Source organism: Diabrotica virgifera, chromosome 4 (genome assembly GCF_917563875.1).
Source record: "Diabrotica virgifera virgifera chromosome 4, PGI_DIABVI_V3a".
NCBI classification, from domain to species: domain Eukaryota; kingdom Metazoa; phylum Arthropoda; class Insecta; order Coleoptera; family Chrysomelidae; genus Diabrotica; species Diabrotica virgifera.
Window position 1 is genome coordinate 32,061,748 of NC_065446.1, and position 23,197 is coordinate 32,084,944.

Here is a 23,197-nt window from a genome sequence, read left to right on the forward strand (position 1 = left end):
ATGGCATAGACTTGGGTGTCATTTAGCCAGTCACAACTTTTTTTGTTTTCTGTTCATACATAAGGAAGGCAATGAGGTCCTTAGAGTTCCACAGCAAACTCTTCTACAGCTCTCTACTCAGTTCAAAAGCTGGCCGCTATGGACTGTCCAAGTTGCTCACCACATTTTCCATTATGTATTTTCTTCTTCTTCTTATTTCATATGTACATAATATACCAAATTATCAGGATTAATAAGTTTAGAGGTTAATTTTAGTTTCACAGATAAATTTCATTCACAACCATATATGTTCTTGCTGTTCAGAGACAATAGATAGGATACATTGAAAGGTGGAAAAACATTATATTTTATTAAATCTTGGATTAAATTATATGTGCATGGAATATATTTTGCGCACTCAAAGAAATTATGATTTAAGTCACCAACCTTCTGACATTCTGTACAAAGATTTGAATCAAAAACTTTAATTCTTGCTAGATGTAGAGGGAAACATGCATGTCCAAACTTCATTCTAATTAATGTTGTTATATATCTTCGAGGTACTACATAATTTTTAAACCAATATATATTTGGAACAGAAGGTTGAATCAGTGAATACTGAGATTTGGATTGTTTACAAAGATCTCGCCATGATTGACTCCACTGATTTTTAACTCGATGCTTAATAGTGTTAACTAAGTCAGATATGCAAAACTTACGATTATGTGAAGTACCATATTCAATAGCTTTTTAGCCAAACTATCAACATATTCATTATGCGTTAGTCCTATATGAGCCTTAACCCATAAAAAGTTCAATCTTCTTTTATTTTTATGAATTTCAAAAAGGATTTTCTTAATTAGTAGGATATAAATATTTGAATTGTTATTGGGAAAATCTATAGTTTGAATAGCAAGAAGAACAGAGAGTGAATCGGAAATAATTGTTGCAGATATATCTTCGGATTCTTTAAAATATTGCAGGGCCTCATAAATTGCTATGACTTCAGCACTGAAGATAGAAAAATCATGGCCTAACTTAAATATTTTTTCTGTTTTAGTAGCAGGTATGAAAAAGGCACATCCAGTGCCAACTAACGTCTTAGATGCATCTGTATATATATTTATAGAATCTGGTCAATTATCTAAGAATGTTCTTAAGATGTTAGAGCTAATATTACTGTTTTCATGGTAACTTGGTTTTACTAATTTAACTGTATGTAAAAAAGAATGAAAATCTTCAAGTCCAAAACTATCAATCATGTTACAATCACAGTCAAAATTTAACAGATCTCGAAAAGCCTCGCAAAGTGGAGGAGAGTTCTTTAGCTTCCAGTATTTATTAGTTAAATCCGCTACATTCAGCTTGTTAATATTTTGGTAAAGACCGATATTTAGGTAACGAATTTTCATTAAAAATTTCTGGCTGATATATTTCCTTCTATAATTGAGTGGAATTTCTAAAGCTTCTACATGTAAAGCTTTATTTGGAGTTGATTTCATAGCTCCCAAACAGATACGGAGTCCTACGTTCTGTACAACGTCTACTTTGTTTAAAATATTCAATCTTAATTTTATTCTTTTTTGCTACTCCACAAAAAAGCGAATATATGTCACAGAAATTACCGTGCTTAGTTGGGCTCAAACGACTCGTATACTTGGCAAATACACAAGTATTTGCCTACTTGGCAAGTATACGAGTTTTGCCATTACCATGGCAAGCACGGCGCTCACACGACATGTACAATTTACACCCGCGTTGAGCTGCCCCCCCCCCACTTGCAAAAATTAATAAACAAATAGACCTGATTTATGAGCTCTCATATTCCGCAAATTAAAAATTTTGAGCTCGTTCCACTGAGCAGGAATTTAATATTTTAGTGGGTGGGGGGCTGAGTCAGCCCCCCATAACTTAAAAATAGGAATATTGAATCGATTTTTGCGGCAGAATTACGAGCTATTTATGAGCTCTTGAAATGATATAGTTTCGATTTTTGAGCTCATCCCCTTCACCCCCAAACAACCCTTTAATTGATTTAACTTAAAAGAAAAATGCTGAGAAAACTTAAAATATATCATATTGCGGATATAATTCCTATAGCTTATATATTCTAAGAATAAACTATTAAATCACGTGCATTTCGATTATTGAGCTACAACCCCTTCGCAAGAAAACTACCCCATCTTCCCGGCTTAAGAGAGAGTTGTACTTAAAATGCATTAAATTAATTATTTGGCGACTACATATCATTTAATAATTTATGAGCTCCCAAATTACGCGCATTTAGATCAGTAAATTGCAATTTATTTTGTATAGTGCAGTCACTGAAGGTAAAAATCAACGATTACCTTCAATTTCGGTGAACCTTCATCGATTTTCACGAAAATTGGTCAGTGGTTAGAGGATACCTCAAGAAACAAAGGTGACATGGTGCCACCTTGCGCCTTTAGCCTGAGGGTGGATACCGGTCCTTCTCAGGGGTGAAAATTATTCTATAAAAATAACTGCACAAATCAATAAAAGGACAAATTATAAGCAACATTTGATATATAAAGTTATTAAAATAAGTCAATACTTTTTAAGTTATTAAAGATCAATGATTTGAATTATTCGTGAAAAAAAATGCATGCTTAGAAGCGGTTTTTCGTAAATCACTGAAAAACTGTAAGTTTTTACAAAAAAGTTAATAGTAGTATAATTCGTATACCTTATATTCTAAGAATAAACTCTGAAAAAACCATCCCATATTCCCGGCTTAAGAAAGAGTTGTACTTAAAATAATTTAAATTAATTATTTGGCGACTACATACCGTTTAATAATTTATGAGCTCGCAAAATATACGCATCTCAATTATTGCATTGCAATTTTCTTTCTATAGTGCAGTCACTGAAGGTAAAAATCAACTATGACCTTTGATTTCGGTAAATCTCTATTCATTTTCACGAAAATTAGCGAGCGGGTAGAGGATACCTCAAGAAACAAAATTAACAATAACATTTTAATGTATGTTTTGTCAGAACTTACAGTTTTTGAGTAATTTATGAAAAATCGCTTAAAGCATGCATTTTCTTTCACAAAAATTAAAATATTTGATCTTTAATAACTCAAAAAGTATTGATTTATTTTAATAACATTATATAACAAATTTTGGTTAGAATTTGTCCCTCTCTCGATTGTTGGGTTATTTTTAATAAAGTAATTTTAACCCCCGAGAAGGGGTGACATATACCCCAGGCTAAAACTGCAAGTTGTTATTGTTAATTTTTTTTCTTGAGGTATCCTCTATACTCTATACGCTCACCAGTTTTCGTGAAAATGAATGGAGATTTACCGAAATCGAAGGTCATAGTTGATTTTTACCTTCAGTGACAGCACTATAGAAAGAAAATTGTAATTCAATAATTGAGAGATGTAGATTCCCCTCGAGTGTAGACAACCAGTTCTACCTTTTACGGGCCATAGGTTTCATGATTTCAGCAATTAACAAAAATATTGTATTTTATAAATTTATAACGTTTATAGAAAAAATATTGTATGATATACGTGTTAAAAAGTACACTTATAAGTCACTCATGTAAATTGCAGAATTCGCTTCGCTCATTCTGCAAACTTTCACATGGGTGCTTTAAAATTGTACTTTTAACACTTTTATCATAAATAACTATTAAGTACAACTCTTAAGCCGGGAATATGGGATGGTTTTCTTGCGAAGAGGTTGTAGCTCAATAGTCGAAATGCGCGTGATTTAAGAGTTAATTCTTAGAATATAAGGTATTCGAATTAAACTACTATTAACTTTTTTTGTAAAAACTTACAGTTTTTCAGTGATTTACGAAAAACCGCTTCAAAACATTCATTTTTTTCACGAATATTTAAAATTTTTGATCTTTAATAACCTAAAAAGTATTGACTTATTTTAATAACTTTATATAACAAATGTTGCTTATAATTTGTCCTTTTATTGATTTGTGCAGTTATTTTTTATAGAATAATTTTCACCCCTGAGAAGGGGCGGTATCCACCCTCAGGGTAAAGGCGCAAGGTGGCACCATGTCACCTTTGTTTCTTGAGGTATCCTCTAACCACTGACCAATTTTCGTGAAAATCGATGAAGGTTCACCGAAATTGGAGGTAATCGTTGATTTTTGCCTTCAGTGACTGCATTATACAAAATAAATTTCAATTTACTGATCTAAATGCGCGTAATTTGGGAGCTCATAAATTATTAAATGATATGTAGTCAGGGCCGCCCAGAGCCAGGCCAGGCCCCGGGGATGAGACCCGGCCGGGCCCCCCCCCAAACCCAGTTGAACGAAAATTCCCAAAAATCTGATAACTCATAAACTGGGATATGTAATAGTGAACACTCATGCTATTGACACAGGAAGGAAGAAAATTAAAACAGTTTTAACAATTAAACTTTGTTTTTAATTATTTACAATAGAACTGTTAGTTACAACATAACTTTTCTTGCTTTCATATCCGCAAAGTTTTGGATCACGTGGTCGAAATCAAGAGCAAATTCAATCTGTTGTAAAATATTTTAATAAAAGGAATTTTTTTAAATTTGCTAACGGCCGGGCCCGGGCCCCCTTGGGTCCCGGGCCCCGGGGATTTTGCCCCCCCTGCCCTCCCCTCTGGTCGGGCCTGTATGTAGTCGCCAAATAATTAATTTAATGCATTTTAAGTACAACTCTCTCTTAAGCCGGGAAGATGGGGTAGTTTTCTTGCGAAGGGGTTGTAACTCAATAATCGAAATGCACGTGATTTAATAGTTTATTCTTAGAATATATAAGCTATAGGAATTATATCCGCAATACGATATATTTTAAGTTTTCTCAGCATTTTTCTCTTAAGTTAAATCAATTAAAGGGTTGTTTGGGGGTGAAGGGGATGAGCTCAAAAATCGAAACTATATCATTTCAAGAGCTCATAAATAGCTCGTAATTCTGCCGCAAAACTCGATTCAATATTCCCATTTTTAAATAGTGGTGGGGCTGACTCAGCCCCTCCCACAATTAAATAATTGTCGTATTTTATGGTCACATATCATGGAGATGTGAACAATTAGGTCCCATTACGAAGGCCAGACATAATCTCTCTCTCTCTCTCTCTCTCTCTCTCTCTCTATCCCTCTCTCTCTCTCTTCCTCTCTCTCTCTCTATCTCTCTCTCTTTCTCTCTTTCTCCATTTATCTCTCTCTCTTTCTGTGTAATTTAAGTTACTTATAAAAGTAGCGAAGATTTTAAAGCTGGACATTCACGGTCATGCTATCGCGTCAAATGGCGTGATATACAGCCAAATGATCGTGAGTGTTGAAGCATGATCGCTTATTTGGCGCATGCCAAATGGATTGACTGTGAATGCCCAGCTTTACATACCTCTACAACGTAAATGGCTCTCGTATAAACCATAAATCCTTACCTATACTCTCCATAAGAAAATTGTTATTATGGAAAATACAGAACTTCTTGGTGGAGTTTAATCAAAGGACGAGGTTTTGTAACAAAACCTCACGAATAATTCCCAAATATAATACTTATATGTAAGTAAAAAAAAACATTTCATCAATACCTACTTACCAAACCAAAACTTAGTGCTCCATAACCTATCGATAACGATTTTGCTATTAACGCTCCTCTATTTTCGGGAATTTTAATGTTTAATGCGGATTCCACAAAATCTTCCATTGTTACTGCTGCTAGACTATTTAAGGCTGAAGCAACGGTGCTACAAAAATTTAAAATAAATTTAACTATTCTAATATGATAAATGAAGCTGAAAAAATGGCAAAACCTCGCAATTTTTTCGTCCGGCATCGATTTGTACAAAAATTTGGGTTTAGGCTCATTACACCCTCTAGTTCATTTTCTATATTGAGCCGTTGTACGCTTTTGTTTTTTTAAGGGTGAAAACTACCCCTAATTTTAAAAATTATAAAAACATTTTAAACTTTAATATTGTCAGTATTTGGTTCTTATTAGTTACAAAATGATTGTTTCATGCTTTAAGATATACTATCATAATATTTCAACCCTTAAAAACACCCTTGTCGGAGCTATATATAAAAAATTTACTTATCCTAAAAGAATAATTTCGGCTTGCATCGATTTACACAAAAATTTTGGATTAGGATTATCTTACCCTGTACTTCATATTCTATATCATGCTTAAGGGCGTTGAATATTTTTAGGGGGTAAACTACCCCTTATTTTCAAAAATTATATAAAAACATTGTAAACTTTAATATGGTAAAATTTATTTTTGATTGGTTAAATAATGATTGTTTTATACTTTAGGATATAATATCATAATATTTCAACCCTTAAAAACTACCCTTAATAATATTACAGCTTTTATAAGTAGATATTTTAATAGATCTATACAGAAAAAAGTAGAATTAAAGAATTACAAAAACATTTATTTACACAAAAATACGAATTTACAAATATGTACAAATACAAATAGCTTTTTAGTCATGTTCCAGTATACGAACTGCTTCTGTGGTATTATACATACATTGAAAATTATCCATAAGCGGACTATCCGAATTTTTCGAAAAAAAAAATCGTTTTATAAACATAGCTCCTTCATTTTTGGCGATAAAAAGTTTTTTCAAAAATGATTTTGTAGGATTTTTGAAGAGTTATAAGACTGTGTAAACTAAATTTCGTAAGATCCCTTAGTTTTTAATTAGGGTAGGTTTAAAGAGCTCGAATAAGGGGGTGTTTGCTCGTAAATAGAGGTTTTAAACAGCTATATCTCGCTAACTGTTCACTGTAATGAAAATATATGCACAATGAAATTTTAGTTATTAACAAATCTACAATTTAGTATTCCATCATTTTTTTCGTATCTCCAGTATTTTCGGAGATATTTTGAAGTAAAAGGTGAACAATGGGAAATTCCAAAAAATTTAATTTTCTTTAAACTCCAATTTTTCTAAAATTAGGCCTTTTAAATAGGTAAAACTTCTTGGGTGTATTGATAATACAAATATAAAAGGAATTACAGAAAGGTGATAACCAATTTTTAATTAGGAGGGTAGTTAGGGGGTTGTTTTCACTGATTTTTTCATAGAGAAAAGCAGGTACCGACTTTTATTTGCTCATAAGTCGGTTAATTTTTAGGCTAGAAACTTTTTATTATTATTTTTGGAAAGGGCTAACTGTATGCTTGAAAAAAGATTATTTAAGTTTTCCTCGAAAAATGCAAAGTTTTCTCGTTATTTTACTTTGAATATTTCAAATTATGCATTTGACGAAAAAAGCTAACTTTTAACATGCCGTATCTCGGTTTGTATTGGTCATAAAGATATTACAGAAAAAGAATTTGATTTATGTTACTAAAAGATACAATTTTGATATCTACAATTTTTTGATTAAATGCATATTTTTCGAGGTATTCTCAAAAAACCCTCTAAAAAAGTTGATTTTTTCATCGAAAAACTGTTACTTTCAAGCGCGAATAACTCGAAAAATATTAGTTTTACGAAGAAAATGTAAAAAATATTTTTTTCTTAGAATTACTTTTTACATCGATTTGCATGGTTAAAATATATTAAAAAATTCTCGCCCCCGAGATGGGGTGGCAACCACCCCCAAGTTTTTAGCGTACAGCGGCATGATATAGAAAATGATCCTTGGACTATTCCCTACCTTCTGTGAAAATTTCAAGTAAATCCATGCTGGACGAAAAAATTGCGAGCCAAAATGCTTAATTTCCTCGACTATATATATTTTTTAAAGAACCCTTTCGGGCTAAATCACAGGGTTCTATCTTCAGTACTTTTACTAGGTATACATGTTTAAAGCCAAAATACATGGGTGATAACTCTTTAAAAGTTAATAAATTGATATGTATTAGATTACATTGCTGCTGATAATTTTATAGGATTAGAGTTTGTTGGCCCGGAGACGTAATTTCTATACGGACCTTAGGTAGCAGCTAGCAACTCAGTTGCTACCTAAGATCCGTATCGAGACTAGGTCTCCAGGCTAGCGACCATAGTTGGAGTTTCACGTTGCCTAATCTACTGATAAATAATAAGTAAATACCTACCAATATGCTCAACTTATAGTGAAAGGAAAGATCGAGGGAAAGAGAGGACTAGGGAGGAAAATACTGTCGTGGCTCAGAAACACCCGACAATGGACAGGGCTAAATTTTGAACAGCTAATAAGAACAGCTGAAGAAAGAGAAGATATTGCAATTATAGTAGCCAATCTCCATTGAGGAGAGGCCACTTTAAGAAGAAGAATCTACTTAAATTTTTACCTGTTAAACAACAGCAGATATGCTAATAACTTCATAGAATAGGGAACTTACAAAAATTTTTAAATATTAAAATGATATTAAAAAACATAAGGTAACATGATCTTAAAACGGTTGCATGCGAAAAAAACAAATATTTTTAACCCATACGCTAATTACGACGTTTTGAAAATGCTATAAAATTTAAATATCTTAGGAGGCTCTTGAACGTCCTTCTATTGGTTCGACGTCACCGGCCACGGTGAACCGGCGGAAACAACGCGATTAAGGTAGGTATCACGGGTATATTACATTTTAATCGTCTTTAATGAAAAATTCCTAGGTATTATTTGAGTCGTGTCATATCAAAATTAACAATCTCCAATTTTTATTAAAATTGAGATTTTCGTTCTCCCTTGCACTCTAGCTATTTCTTTATAGGATAAGTCAGAGTATTTTTGTCAAAGTAGACAAAATCCCTGACAAATTTATATAATAAAACTGGCATTTGCTGCAAAGTTAACAATCTCCTTGGGGTATTCACAGCATAGTTGACAATATCCAATTCAACCAATGAACATCAAGATATCCATCACGTGACTTAATCACACTTCATATTGATAATGTCATTTTAGTATGCTTGTAAACATACAAATGGTGGTTGTTTCGTGAAAAACACAATTAGAAAATTTGGTTTATTACAAAAAGTATTCAGTTTAGAGGAGTGGTATAACGTATTTTTAATTATGGAACAATATCCTACTGAAACAAATCAAGAAAATTCCAGACAAAGACCTTCAAATTCGAAGAATTAGAAAAGAACTTTGAAGAAAGAATCAAGGTATGTAGCCTACAATATTGTTGTATATCTACACTATACAATATGTCGTTTAAGTTTAATTCCTAAATAATTTGTTTAATTTAAATAACAATAAATTATAATTTAAGTTGAATGTTAATCATTAATCCTTATATTCACTCATAAACGAATATTTTAAATTATCTGGTGCATAGTCAACAATCTCCATATGCTATCACAACAAAATAAACAATCTCCAACGGTTCATATCAAAGTCAGCAATATCCATTATATTAATGCGATTTTCTTTTATATTAATGAGACTACAAGTTATTTACTCTTTTTATTATAGTTATGAATGTAACAACTTTGTACCTGTAGAAATAAATGTTTTAAAATTTCAGATTTTTATGTCTAAATCGTTTTTATAAATTTGCTCAGATTGGTCAAGGTGGGAGATTGTCACTTTTGATATGATACGCCTCATTTATGTTCATCTTATATATTGTAATAAGTAGTTCCCCAATCAGCTTAGTTTTAAACTGAAATTGATAAAGTTGAGTGCTACCTTGTAAAGAGTTTAAAACGCATAATATGACGAACGAGGGTTTTTCAAAAGGTCAATCTGACTAACTTACCTACCGCTGATGTCTTCATCGTGGCAACTTTTATAAAAAGTAGTAAAAGCTATTCTATTGGAGCAATGCGAGGTGTCAAGGCAAATAAGTAAGAGTTATTAATAAGCATGTTTAAACCGTTTATAATAATAGTTTGGTACCATTATATTATAGTACTTATACGGTTTACCCCGTGGGTTTGATCTACCTACCTCTAATCGAAGGATTTCGTATATCCTGGAGAAGATTACGGTGTAATTTGCATTATAATAAAGATTATATTTTACTGTAATGTTTATTAATACCTACTGGAGCCTTTCATTATTGTGTTCAAAGCCTTCTGAGAAAAGATTATGGTGATTAGCAGCAACAAAATCCTTCTTTACAAAGTTAATAATACGCATAAATAAGAAGAATCATTATTGTAATTTTACAAGTTAATATCTTTATCATCTCAGCTTATACTTACACCGCATCTCTCGGTAGACCGCAAGGTATAGTAGAAACCCGAAATACTTTTTAGTTACTCTTACTTTTATTACCAAAAGTTTTGTTTATTTTTAAGTTACTTGTTTCTTCTTTGTTCTTCAACACAAGAAACGAACAAAGTAATTTCATAAAAAAGAACTTTTTGATACATGTCAACAGAGATAAAATGTTAATATTTTGCCTGTCACAGAAAAAATCATTTTTGCCACAGAGTAAAACAAGATATTTCAACTATATTATTTATCTATGGGCAAACTGCATTAAATGCAATGGCCCACCCCGAACGGACACACGATACGAGTGGCCTGTGACGTCAGACCTCAGGTCTCGCTTTTGAAGTTGTTTAAAACGGAAATTTTAGGCGCGGAACTTTGATTAGATGTTGTACGTACACTACTCATTGTTAAGACGTAATATTTTGAATATAACATTTTAAAACATAAATTAACAATTTTATGCAAAAAAAATTTTTAGTGCAAGTTCCCTATTTGCGGACAACCTAGAAGACCTACAAGTTCTTACGATTAAAATCACGTATCACAATCAACAAAACTCACTCAATATAAATATAAAGAAGGCAAATCTCATAATAATTAGCAAGAAAAAGATAATAGAATGCCAACTCGACGTCAACCATACCCCAGTAGAAAGAGTGACGAACGACAACTGTCTCGGCACCATAATAAATGAAGAATGAATCAGCAATCACGAGATAAAAGCTCGCATTGGAAAAGCTAGATCTACCTTTAACCGAATGGGGGCTTTTTCAAGAGCCACAACCTCTTTGTTGGTATAAAAATAAAAATGCTGCGATGCTACGTTTTCTCTGTCCTTTTTTATGGTGTTACCGTGTTTCTTGAACGAAGATGTGTACAGAAGAAGAACCGAGAGTTACTGATCATCACCAATTCTCGAAAGATACGATACTTCGGACATACTATGCGAAACCAATCCAGATATGCCCTTTTACAAGCCATCCTGCAAGGAAAGAAGAAGAACATCCTGGTTAATGAACCTTAGAACCTGATTCAACAAAACATAATATGTGTAGCATTTTCGCGCTGCTGAAGATATTAGGTTTGTTCTAGCATCAGTTTCAAACGGTTTGAAACCATCAGCGAATAGTGGACCAGTGCGAGTCGAGGGAATAGCACTGGTGAATGTATTGTGTTCTCTCACTGACCAACTGTTTGCTGACGGTTTCTGACTAGTTTGACTGTTTGCTAGAACAAACCTAATATAAAGTTTGCCATGATGATCATTCGTCACGGATAGGCATATTAAGAAGAAGACGAAACCTAGATACCAAATAGATAATCTTCTTCACATATCATCTTCACATAATCAGTTATTTGTTTCATTTTAAAAATATTATTACTTACCCTAGACTCGCAGCAAATATACCCGCAACGAAAAATCCTGTTAGCCCTCTCATGTGTCCCATAACAGTAATAATGTAGTACGGTAGAATTTCGTCAGAAGCAGATATTTCCCCATTTGTTAAAGGGTCACAATCTCTGTAATTGGCCACCATAATCATTCCAGTGTAAAAATTGATTGAATATATTAATATAAGGCCGATAGCGGAAGTCCATATGGCTCTAAAATATTTCGATTTTTAAAACGTTTTTACATACTTCACTTGTTTTTTGTCACTCTGTCCAGAAAAATCTTGTAATCGATTTTAAACATTCTTCCAGACTACCTAGACATCTGAAATGTTCACAATAGCTCAGAATTCGATGACAATGCAATATTCAACAGCTTTGACATGGATGCATTGAGTTTTATTTGGAATTTTAAGCCATTTTAAATGCAAATAATGCAATGACATTTAAATCCCGTTGCAAAGTACGTTAATCGATAGCGCAGCAGATAAAGTTCAGTAGTAGAGCATTCGACTACAGATCGAGAGGTCCCCGGGTCAAACCCTCGGATCAAACCGGGTTTTTTTAGTTTACTTTAATTATTAGGACATTAATATTTCATATTTTATTATTAATATAATATTAGCTATATATATTAAAGCATATGACAATTTTTTTTAAACATGTTTCATTAATTTTTTACGGTTTTAAATATTGTCTTTGATTTATACAAGTTTAAAATCCATTACAAAATTCTTTCATTACGTAGAAATTGAAACAACAAAATAATTAGTGCAGTCACTGAAGGTGGATATGAGCTATTACCTCCGATTTCGTTGAACCTCAATCGATTTGCATGAAAATTGGTGAGTGGTTAGAGGATATCTCAAGGAACAAAGGTGACATGGTGCCAATTTGCGCTTTTAACCTGGGGGTGGATGCCACCCCTCCTCGGGGGTGAAAATTATTTTATTAAAAATAACCCCAAATTCGATAGAGGAACAAATTATAAGCAAAATTTGTTATATAAATTTATTAAAATAAATCAAAACTTTTTGAGTTATTAAAGATCAAAGATTTTAATTTTTCGTAAGAAAAATGTATGTTTTAACCGATTTTTCATAAATAACTCAAAAAGTATAAGTTTTTGCAAAAAAGTTATGAGGCTAATAAAAAATCAAATAAACTTCTTACTAGAAAAACCTTTCAATGTTAACTAAAGTGAGTTATAGGTAACTGAATGTATATTTCTTTCGTTGAGTACCCAAATCTTAAGTATTCAAGCTTAAATACCGGGAAAATGGTGTATTTAATAACATAAACTTATTAAACATTTGTCAAAGTTCATAGAAATATCTATCAAATAAACCCTCGAACAAGTTGATAGCATTAAAATTTATGCACCAAAAATGTTAAAAATTTTTCCAACAAATGTTATAGTTTTTTTGTAAATTACTCCGTTAATTTTTAAGATTTTCAGGGGTTTAAGGTTCACTTAAAAACTAATTAAAAGTTGATTCGAAAAGTTATTAAAAAACGTCAAAATTAGTCTTTTAAACCTCTTACTTTTTTAAAAATAAAAGGTTAAATGGCCCCGGTTACATGGTTGTCGCAGCAAAATTGAAATATTAAACGTTTCTATCTCGGTTATTTTTTACTGTACGGAAATAGTAAAATATATAAAGTATTTGGAACAGAAAAAACTAAAATTTAGTTATATATGATCTTTTACGTATATTGAGTATTTTTGGAGTTATTATCAAAAGAAAATGAGAAGCACGATAATTTTAAAAATTCTTTTTTTTCAAAAATATGCCTTCTAAACCAGTCAAAATTGTTGAAATCATTAACTATGTTAACCTAAAGAAATTATTGTGAGTATTACTACAAATTTTAATTTTTGTGGAAATGACGTATGTTTTATTTTTCACTTTTTCCTAAAAAAATCGAAAGGGTTCTCTTATTTTCTTCATAACTTGCTTAATTTTGATGCTATTAACTTCTACTGGAGCTCATTTGATAGGTATCACGAAGTTCTTTGACAAGTGCTTAACCAGTATATTATATAAAATGCATCGTTTTCCCGTTATGTAAGCTTGAATACTTAGATTTGAGTACTCGTCGAAAAAAATATACATTCAATTACCCATAACTCACTTTGAAATAACATTAGTTTAGTTCTTTAAGTGGGGAGTGTATTAAATTTTTTATTATCTTTAATTTTGGTAATAATAGCTTTTTTACAAAAGGTTATAGTTTTTGAGTAATACGTGAAAAACAGCTTTAAAACATGCATTTTTTTAAGAAAAAATAAAATCTTTGATATTTGATAACTCAAAGAGTATTGATTTATGTTAATAACTTTATATAACAAATTTTGCTTAGACGTTGCCCCTCTATCGATTTCTGGTATTATTTTTATTAAAAAAAATTTCACCCCCGAGAAGGGGTGGCATCCTCCCCCAGGGTAAAAGTGCAAGTTGGCATCATGTCACCTTTGTTCCTTGAAGTATCTTCGAACTACTCACCAATTTTCATGAAAATCGATGAAGGTTCAACGAAATTGGAGGTGAAAACCTTCAGTGACTTCACTAAATTTATAATTTTATGTTGTGTCCTATAAATAATAAAAACATGGTATTATAAAAAGTTGTTTTTGATGGAAGTGTAATTCATAGTTTTAAAACTTATGCATCACCTATCGTATTCACCATTTTTACACATATTTAATAGGTCTTTTTCATATAAAACACAACTTTTTTGGTTTTTTATTTTATTTAAATACCCATTTAATTGATCTGTTTTGCTAAGGCCTAAAAACATGTGAAAAATTTATTCTAGTAAAATTTGTGAAAACATGATGTTGATTCAAAATGTCGATTTTTGAAATTTAAAAAGACAATTTGTTTCTTCGCAAACTGCAAAATAAGTGAACATCGTTATTTGTTAATAGTTTTTATTAAAACTAACGTATAACTTTGATGTTTCAGGTAAAGTTGGGTATTGTTTTACATTTTAATTCGAAATAAATTTTTTAGGTTTTAATTTTTTATTTATTAAAATAAGTATCTCTTTTGAAACAAAAAATATCTGTCAACATTACGATATTTTTTTTATAAATGATCTACAATAATTTTATAAATGTCTTCTTCTTCTTCTAAATGTCACTTCTGTTTTGTGCATTCTGTTTCCAGTGTGTTCCTCCTATCCTATCTTTCTAATGTCATCTCCCCATCTGATCTGGGGTCATCCTCTTGCTCTTTTTCCTGTCCATGGTATTCATTACTGTATCATGTTCCACCAATTGTCTGTTTGTCTGCCGTTATGACCTACGAAACGGTTTTTGACCTACGAAACATTATGACCTACGACTTTTGCTTTATTTCTTATCCAGTTGTTTTGCTTTTTATCTTTTAATTTTACTCCTAACATTGATCGCTTCGTGGCTCTTTGTGTCTTCATTATTTTATCCACGTTTGGTTTGGTCAATGTCTATGTTTGACATGCGTATGTGAGAATTAGGAGTGTGCACTGGTCAAACACTCTTGTTTTTTAGTATTGTTGTATTTATTTATTCTTTAAGACCCCTTTTAATTCCCCACATCCTGCCCAGGCTAATCTGGCCCTTCTGTTTACCTCCGCTGTTTGGTTTTCCTTATTTATTTTTATTATCTATCGCAATACAACAGTAGTTTCCGGAAATACTTAATAATAGCGAAAATTTTGGGTGATACATAACTTTTGAAAATAGAGAATGTGTAAATAGAGATATCATTCAATGAAAGCACATGATTTATTTAAATTAAATATACTTACTTTCGAACTTGTCCAATGTTCTCAACTGATAAATACTTTTGAATGGAAGCTTGGTTCGAGCAGAACATCGTCATCCAGTAAAATGTGCCACCAATCACCACAGACCAAAAACTGTGACGAACTGTCATATTTGGATTAAAACTAAAATGTAATTAAAAGCCAATATTACTAAAATTCAATAAAGGAAGTACAAAGTAGATGTTATATGATATTATCAATATTTATATTGGAGAAATTTTCCATAAATTTTTACAGTGTACAAATATTCTCAATATTTCAACACATTAGAACCTTGTACCTGTCCCTTAAAAAACTAGTTTGTTATCCATATACCTGCCAACTATCTTTCCCGCCAAACAGCAAAGCTAAAAGTTGCCCAACTACAAACTAGTAGAGTCTGTTTGCAACCTTCGTCTAATACATTTCAGACCGCAACCGCATTTCAGAAGCTCCACATAATGTAGTTTTTATCTATTTTTACCTCAAGTATAACAATATAATTAATGTATGTGGCCTTATCAACTAGGCAGTAAGTGATAGAGCCAAACAGTAAAGCAATATCAGCTGTATCAACTGTAAGTACAAAGATAATCATATGTACATCTTGTTCAATTACCACTCGTCAAGTTCGCGGTGTTGCCAGTACGGGAAACGGTTCGCTGTTCTATCAAAAACTGTATGCGCGATAAACTGTCTTACAAATCTCATAATTTAAACTTATACTGTCAATCTGCTATCTCTCATCTATTCTCCGACTAATTTAACTTTTCAATATATCTATTTTTTGTTAGTTTATAAACATTGTGTTTTATTACCTATCATCATCTCCTTATCCCTAGCAAAGATTACTCCTTGCAGATGCTGAATTCAGCTGGTCCTTCGAGAAATAAAAAGAAGAAGAAGATTTCCCAAAACCTGTGTGCGAAAACCGAACACTGAACCAGACGAGTTCGCTACAGCTAGCTTCCTAATCGCACATTATAAGGTATTTAAGTAGATAATGATATTTTTCTACGACCGTTTAATACTATGCTCATTATTCGCTGTTTTTGAATAAATAATAACACCATTACTTTACCCGTGAGTAATGGTTCATTACTCACGGGCTGAAGTTACTCACGGGTCATTACTCACGGGTTGAAGTTAGATTCAAGTGGTGCATGGCACTTTTAATATATCTATTTGCAAATAAAATTACTTAAACTTGTTTATTTAATTAATAAAATAGTCATTGTAATTTATATCAACAATTAAATTCGAAAAATATTTAAAGGATTTTTAACTGTAACAATGGGTTAGTATATTTTTTACGTTTAAATTTCAACATTTGACATTTTAAGATTGACGTTATTCAAAGGTAAATATAAACAATCACTATTAATTCCGTAAAAGGGCTTACGGGTATGAAATTTATATCAATGAATTCTGTTTTAGTTACTGTTGATTGTACAATAAATTTTTATTGAGAGCACACGTTCATTTTCGTGTAATTGTCTTAAATTATGTCTTATTTTTAAAAGCCACCTCCATTCCATGACACTAATGTCAACTGTCTGTTTCATTGTTTCGTGAGCTTAATGTGGGCAATTCTAACAGTGTTGCCATAGTTATATAAAATATGTTTTCTTATGAAAAATAAAATCTTTCGATTTTGAATAATGTTAGTAGTTGATAACTATATTTTCTACTAACCCAAATAAATAAGGTCGTAGAAAAAGTATAGTATTCTACTTGCATGTAATGGCTAAACTTCATCATCGTGAGTAATAGCCATCATTACATGCTCGTTGAATAATATCCTATTGTCGCATTCAGGAGACGAAAAAGTGAAGGAGCGGTTCCGCAACTGTTGAGAATTCGTTCTCTGAATATAGCGCTACTTGCGGAACGTGTTACGGAACGGTCGCTATGACCGTGAGTGAGCTCATTTTAATTCCGCTACCTCCGTCCAACGTATGCTACTTTTGTGAATTTGTCAATAGACTTGTTGAAAGATGGCGTCAAGTACCAATTTATTATCAATTGGAAAATAGAGCAGACGGTAAACAATCCATGGTTTTTGACCATGATTATGAAGTAGTAAAAAACAATTTATTGTGCAGATGCAAGTATATAAACTCACATATAACAGGAAGTGATAAGCTGTCACGAATTTAGGAAGCGGAGGGTTCACGAGACGAAACACAACTGTTACCGCTCCATCGGGAGCTACTCCCTAACTTTTTTTCCCCTGAATGAGACCATTGTCAATACTTTAAGTTGCGTTCCTGATACGACACGACTTTATAGGACTTTTCAACCCTTCTCATTTGTTTCGCACTTGCCATATTTTGTATATTTATGAATATTATACACAAATTATTATTCAACACATGAAAAGTTCTCAAAACAAATGAGAAGCGTTGAAAAGACCCATTGGAAGATAGTTCATTCGATTACATGAAATCGAAATCAGTCAGAAAATCATAGCATGTGATTTTTCTTTAAAAAGACAACCACATGCAATGATAATAGTAAAATTCTCCTGTTAGTGAGCCCATAGTATATCACGAGAAAAAAAATCAGGAAAAAATCGCATGACAGTATCCCGACATGGCAACCTGTAATTCACACTTTATGCATAAATTACTTATTATGCATAACCTGTGATTCATAAATCGTATATAAAAGTCGAATTTGTTAGAAGAAAATAACTTACTCAAAAATTTCCAATCTTCCAGTCATATAACTTTGTGACCAAATAATTCCTGTCCCTCCTACAAAATGATGCCCCATAACAGCTATTAATAATATAGATCCAATAAGTACAGCCGCTTGGAATGTATCTGCTATAATGACTGCCTTCATTCCACCCTAAAACGTTTAAATGCCATTAATTACTTAAAAATAAATCTAAAGTTAGATAATCAAATTATACAACAAGTAATGCCTTTCAAATACCTGAGAATTAATCTATCAGCCGACAATAATATCAAAGAAGAGGTAAAATACCAAATAATTAAAGCCAGTAGAATGGCCGGATGCCAAAACGACACAATTTGGAAAAACAAACACCTAAGAGTGGAAACAAAGGCCCAATATATAAGTCAGTTATTAGGCCAGTTATGACTTACACGGCCGAAACAAGACCAGATACAAGCAAAACACAAAGACATCTGGAAACCAACGAAATGAAGATCTTAAGAAGGATTGCTGGAAAAGGACTACAGTACAGGGTAAGAAGTGAGGAAATCAGACGCATATGTGGGGTAGACAATATAAATACCTGGGTAAAGAACAGAAAAGAAGAATGGAATCAGCACATAAGCAGGATGTCTGAAGGATAGTAAGAATAGCCAGAGACAAGTCACCGTTAGACAGAAGAAGTATAGGACGCCCAAGGAAAGGATGGAATGACAATTTAGGGGCAGAGTGGAAGGCACCGTTGAAGAAAAACAGGCAGTAACAGGCTATATAAAAGAAAAAGAAGAAGAAGAAAAATAAATCTGTTTGTAATTTCGAGTATAGAGATATAGACCAGGGCGCATCTGTAAAAATATTAGTACATTTGGACGTTGAGAGGCGACTCAAATGTTTCTGCAGAAATTGCTTGAAAATAACTCAAATAATAATATTTGAGTTATCCTCCTTCTCAAAAAGGTCCGGAACATTGTTTAAATAATCAAGATGTCAAAAAATGAAGGAAAAGGAGAAAAGTTGTACTGATATAAAAATTGCATAATTAAATTTCCTACAATATAGAATTGGTTAAAAATTTAAAAATAGTCACCCTTGTTGCAAAATAGCAATAATTGCGATAAAACCATACAAAAACAAGTATTCGCATTTTACGTTTTTCAACCATTTGTGCTACACTTAGGACCTTCATATTTCACCCAGAAAAACTTTATGATACAGTAAAACAATACTGTAAATTTCATTAAGATCGATTCAATAGATGTTGCAAAATAAATTTTGCAATCCAGCTTTCGCAAAAAAAATTCATTGTTTCAAAATGTTACAGGACTGAAAATAAAGCAGAGAGCAAGTTGAATTTTTTTGCTTATAGAAGTGTACTGTACCTTTCATTTGCAATTTGCAAAACTAAAATCGATTAACTACCACGGCGGCGTCAGAAATTTTTAAATAATCATTAATTATTAGTGCTACGCGCAGGACAGCGGATAGTTTGCTCTGATTGGGCATTCCAATGACCTTTGATAATGATTGATACATTTTAATTTTTATTACATTTTGATATAAATAAATAAATTTGTTTATGGCAAAATAAAAACAAATACTCTATCCTTTGAAATAACACTTTTTTTAGCAAAAACTTTCTTTGTTCATATATTTTAACTTAGATAATAAAAGTTTATTATTTTTAAACATATGCAATTTTAATTGTTTAAACAATATTTCACAAACAATAATAAAATTAGTTTGATTTTTGTGGAATTAAAATATTAAAATACAACAAAATATAGAGTAAGAAAATAATATATTAGATAAAGATTGGAAGAAATTTTGGTGGAAATCAACTTGTGTGAATCGAACACCGCTGTCCTGCGCGTAGCACCAAAAATTAATGTTTATTTAAAAAATTTCCTGACGCCGTGGTAATTAATCGATTTTAATTTTGCAAATTGCAAATGAAAGGTACAGTACAATTCTATAAGCAAAAAAAGTTCAACTTGCTATCTGCTCTATTTTCAGTCCTGCAACATTTTAAATAAATGAATTTTTTTTGCAAAAGCTGGATTGCAAAATTTATTTTGCAAAATCTATTAAACCGATCTTAATGAAATTTACAGTGTTATTTTACTATATCATAAAGTTTTTCTGGGTAAAATATGAAGGTCCTAAGTGTAGCATAAATGGTTGAAAAACGTAAAATTCGAATACTTGTTTTTGTACGGTATTTTTCGCAATTATTGCTATTTTACAACAAGGCTGACTATTTTTTAAATTTTTAACCAATTCTATATTGTAGCAAATTTAATTACACAACTTTTATGTCAGTACAACTTTTCTCAGAAATTAATAGTTTTAAAGCTATAATCAAAAAACCAATAAAAAAATCGAGTTTTTCCTTCATATTTTGACATTTTGATTATTTAAACAATGTTCCGGACCATTTTGAATGGGAGGATAACTCAAATATTATTATTTGAGTTATTTTCAAGCAATTTCTGCAAAAAGATTTGAGTCACCTCGCAACGTCCATCTCAAAACAGATGCGCCCTGGACTAATATGAAAGTTGATAGATTTTAAACATAAATTTAATACGTATGCAGACTGTGAACAGCAATGAAACTAGTGTTTTTGTGAACTTGGCTTCCCAAAAAAAATTTAGTCAGTTTGATATGAATTTTTATGGAATGGTTACGATGTAAGGTTAGAGTTGGACAACAATACTCGGAGACATTTGAAATAAACAATGGACTAAAGCAGGGAGCTACACTTTCACCACAACTCTTCAACTTAGCTCTGGAACACATAATCAGAACTGCAAGAATCGAGAAACCGACTACAGTATTTCATCGAGGACCAAAATTACTGTGCGATATCGATCTAATATAAAACACCAGATTAAGGATGAAGGAGGAAGGAGGCTTTCGTCAGGATCGAGAAGGAAGCAGAGAAAATGGGGCTCATAATCAATGAAAATAAACTAAATATATGTATATGAGCAGCAATAACCGAAGCAGAGACAGAATCTCACAGAACATCACCATCGATGACTTTAACTTTGAACGCTTTAGAGGGTGGCGTAAGGATGGGTGGGGTTACTTTATTCACCTTTGCCATACATTCCATATTTTTCTTATGAGCTTAATTTTTCACATTTACAATGCTTTTTGATTTAGTTTTAATGCATTTACAAACTGTCAAAATACTTACCTGTGAAGCGTAAAAAATACAGACAACGTAAACTGCTGTTACTGCTATATATACATTGATGCCTGTAACTAAAAGAAAAAATAATTAAAAATAAAGTATTCTTCACATTTATTCTAACATAAACATGATAGTCATGATAGTAGATAACAACTTTTTTAAACGCTTTTATTTAGTTCAATAGTTTGGGTCAAATCTTTAGACGTTAATTTGACTGCCTTTTCTTCAATGCAAATGAATGAAAATTTGCAGACATATGCATTCGCGGGAATAATACACGAATAGTCAATAAAAAAATTTTCATATTTATTAATTGTTTAAATAAAAAAAAACGATTTTAATGGAAAACGCTTAAATTCTCTTGTTTTTTACAATGTAAAAACTTGAAACTTTTGCGGATTGTACAGCTAATGATATGAACAATACATAATTTCACTTTTTACGTTAATTGTTTACGTTATGCTTCATTAATAAACAATAGTTTAAAATTTTTTGCCGATTTCGACTACTTTTCATGTTAGTACATCATATTATGTTTTATACATATTTTAATAACCATGACGATATATTTTAATGTTTGAAAAGTGTAAGACTAAAAAGTAAAAAATAAAAAAATATGAAAAAAAATTTTTTTTAAGAAACGCTTATCTTTAGTTACGAGTGACTAAAATTAAAAATATAAAATAATCAACTAGAAAGAAAAAAAAATGAAAAAATCTAACACATTCGTTAAAGAAAAGCGTGGGGCGAAAACCGTTTATTCGATGAACACGCGCCACGCTTTTCTTTGACGGATGTGTTAGATTTTTTCATTTTTTATTTCTTTCTAGTTGATTTTTTTATTATATTTTTAATTTTAGTCACTCGTAACTAAAGAAAAGCGTTTCTTAAAAATTATGTGAATTGCGAGAACTCTAAGTAGAAAAACATTTAAATACAACTTACAACTTGTTAACCGCTCTGTATATTTATTTTATATTTAACACGCGAATATTTTTTTAGGTGTCCAATCTATTAATTTATTTACAATTATAAAAAATCCAGGTCCGGATTAAAAAATATTGTAAAAATGTTCCGACCCAAAAAACACCCTGTATATTAATTTTTTTTTAAATAAATTTTGCATTTGAAAAGAAGATGAAAAACTAAATTTAGCAGTATACTTTGAATTTTCGGCAAAATGATTTTTCTGGTAAAATTTTTGAATTTGAATTCTGAAATTATGTCAATTGCTAGAGCTCTAAGTAGAAAAAATTAAAATGCGACTTAATTTTAATTACTACCATTATTTAATCTAAATTGGTAAAATGTTAGCATTTCAGTATTTTTTATTATGTGTGACAAATAGTTTATGGCGAATCTTTAAATAATGAATAAATAATAAAGAGTCAATAAAGAATACATCACTTTAATCAACAAAGTATCTAAAAATTATAGCAAAACAGCGAAAATTTGCAGCATAATAACTATTCAAAACTAAAGTACTTATTCAAAATTATCACCCTCAAAAATTATTGTTATGTGTCAAAATGTTAATATTATACCAATTTAGATTAAATAATGGTAATAATTAAAATTAAGTCATAATTTCAGAATTCATATTCAAAATTTTACCAGAAAAATCATTTTGCCGAAAATTCAAAGTATACCGCTAAATTTAGTTTTTGATCCTCTTTTCAACTGAAAAATCCATTTTAAAAAAAATTAATGTACAGGGTGTTTTTTTTGGGTCGCAATATTTTTCCAATATTTTTTAATCCAGACCTGGATTTTTTACAATTGTAAATAAAATAATTTATTGTACATCTTAAATGATATTTGTGTGCTAAATATAAAATAAATATACAATGTGGTTAAAAAGTTATGAACCAATTAAGAAAATGGCAAAATAGACAAAACACCCAGTATCTTTGTTATTAATGGAGTTAGACCCATTAAGTAGGTATTTTTGAGACCGCCTAAGTGTCCTCTTTCTACAGTTAACGTATGTTACTT

The 23,197-nt window shown here is 31.3% G+C and overlaps 1 protein-coding gene across 2 annotated transcripts in view; it reads right to left on the reverse strand.

Moving 5' to 3' along the window:
* Window positions 1-23,197, reverse strand: part of LOC114327886 (sodium-coupled monocarboxylate transporter 2) — a 123,075-nt gene that overhangs the window by 16,180 nt on the left and 83,698 nt on the right. For both annotated transcript variants that reach the window (XM_050648123.1, XM_050648122.1), the window contains exons 5-9: window positions 21,206-21,273; window positions 18,020-18,174; window positions 15,322-15,462; window positions 11,521-11,739; window positions 5,563-5,710 (exon numbers count right to left, since the gene is read on the reverse strand). In XM_050648123.1, the coding sequence (XP_050504080.1) occupies window positions 5,563-5,710; window positions 11,521-11,739; window positions 15,322-15,462; window positions 18,020-18,174; window positions 21,206-21,273 (731 nt within the window). The remainder of the gene's footprint in view (window positions 1-5,562; window positions 5,711-11,520; window positions 11,740-15,321; window positions 15,463-18,019; window positions 18,175-21,205; window positions 21,274-23,197) is intronic.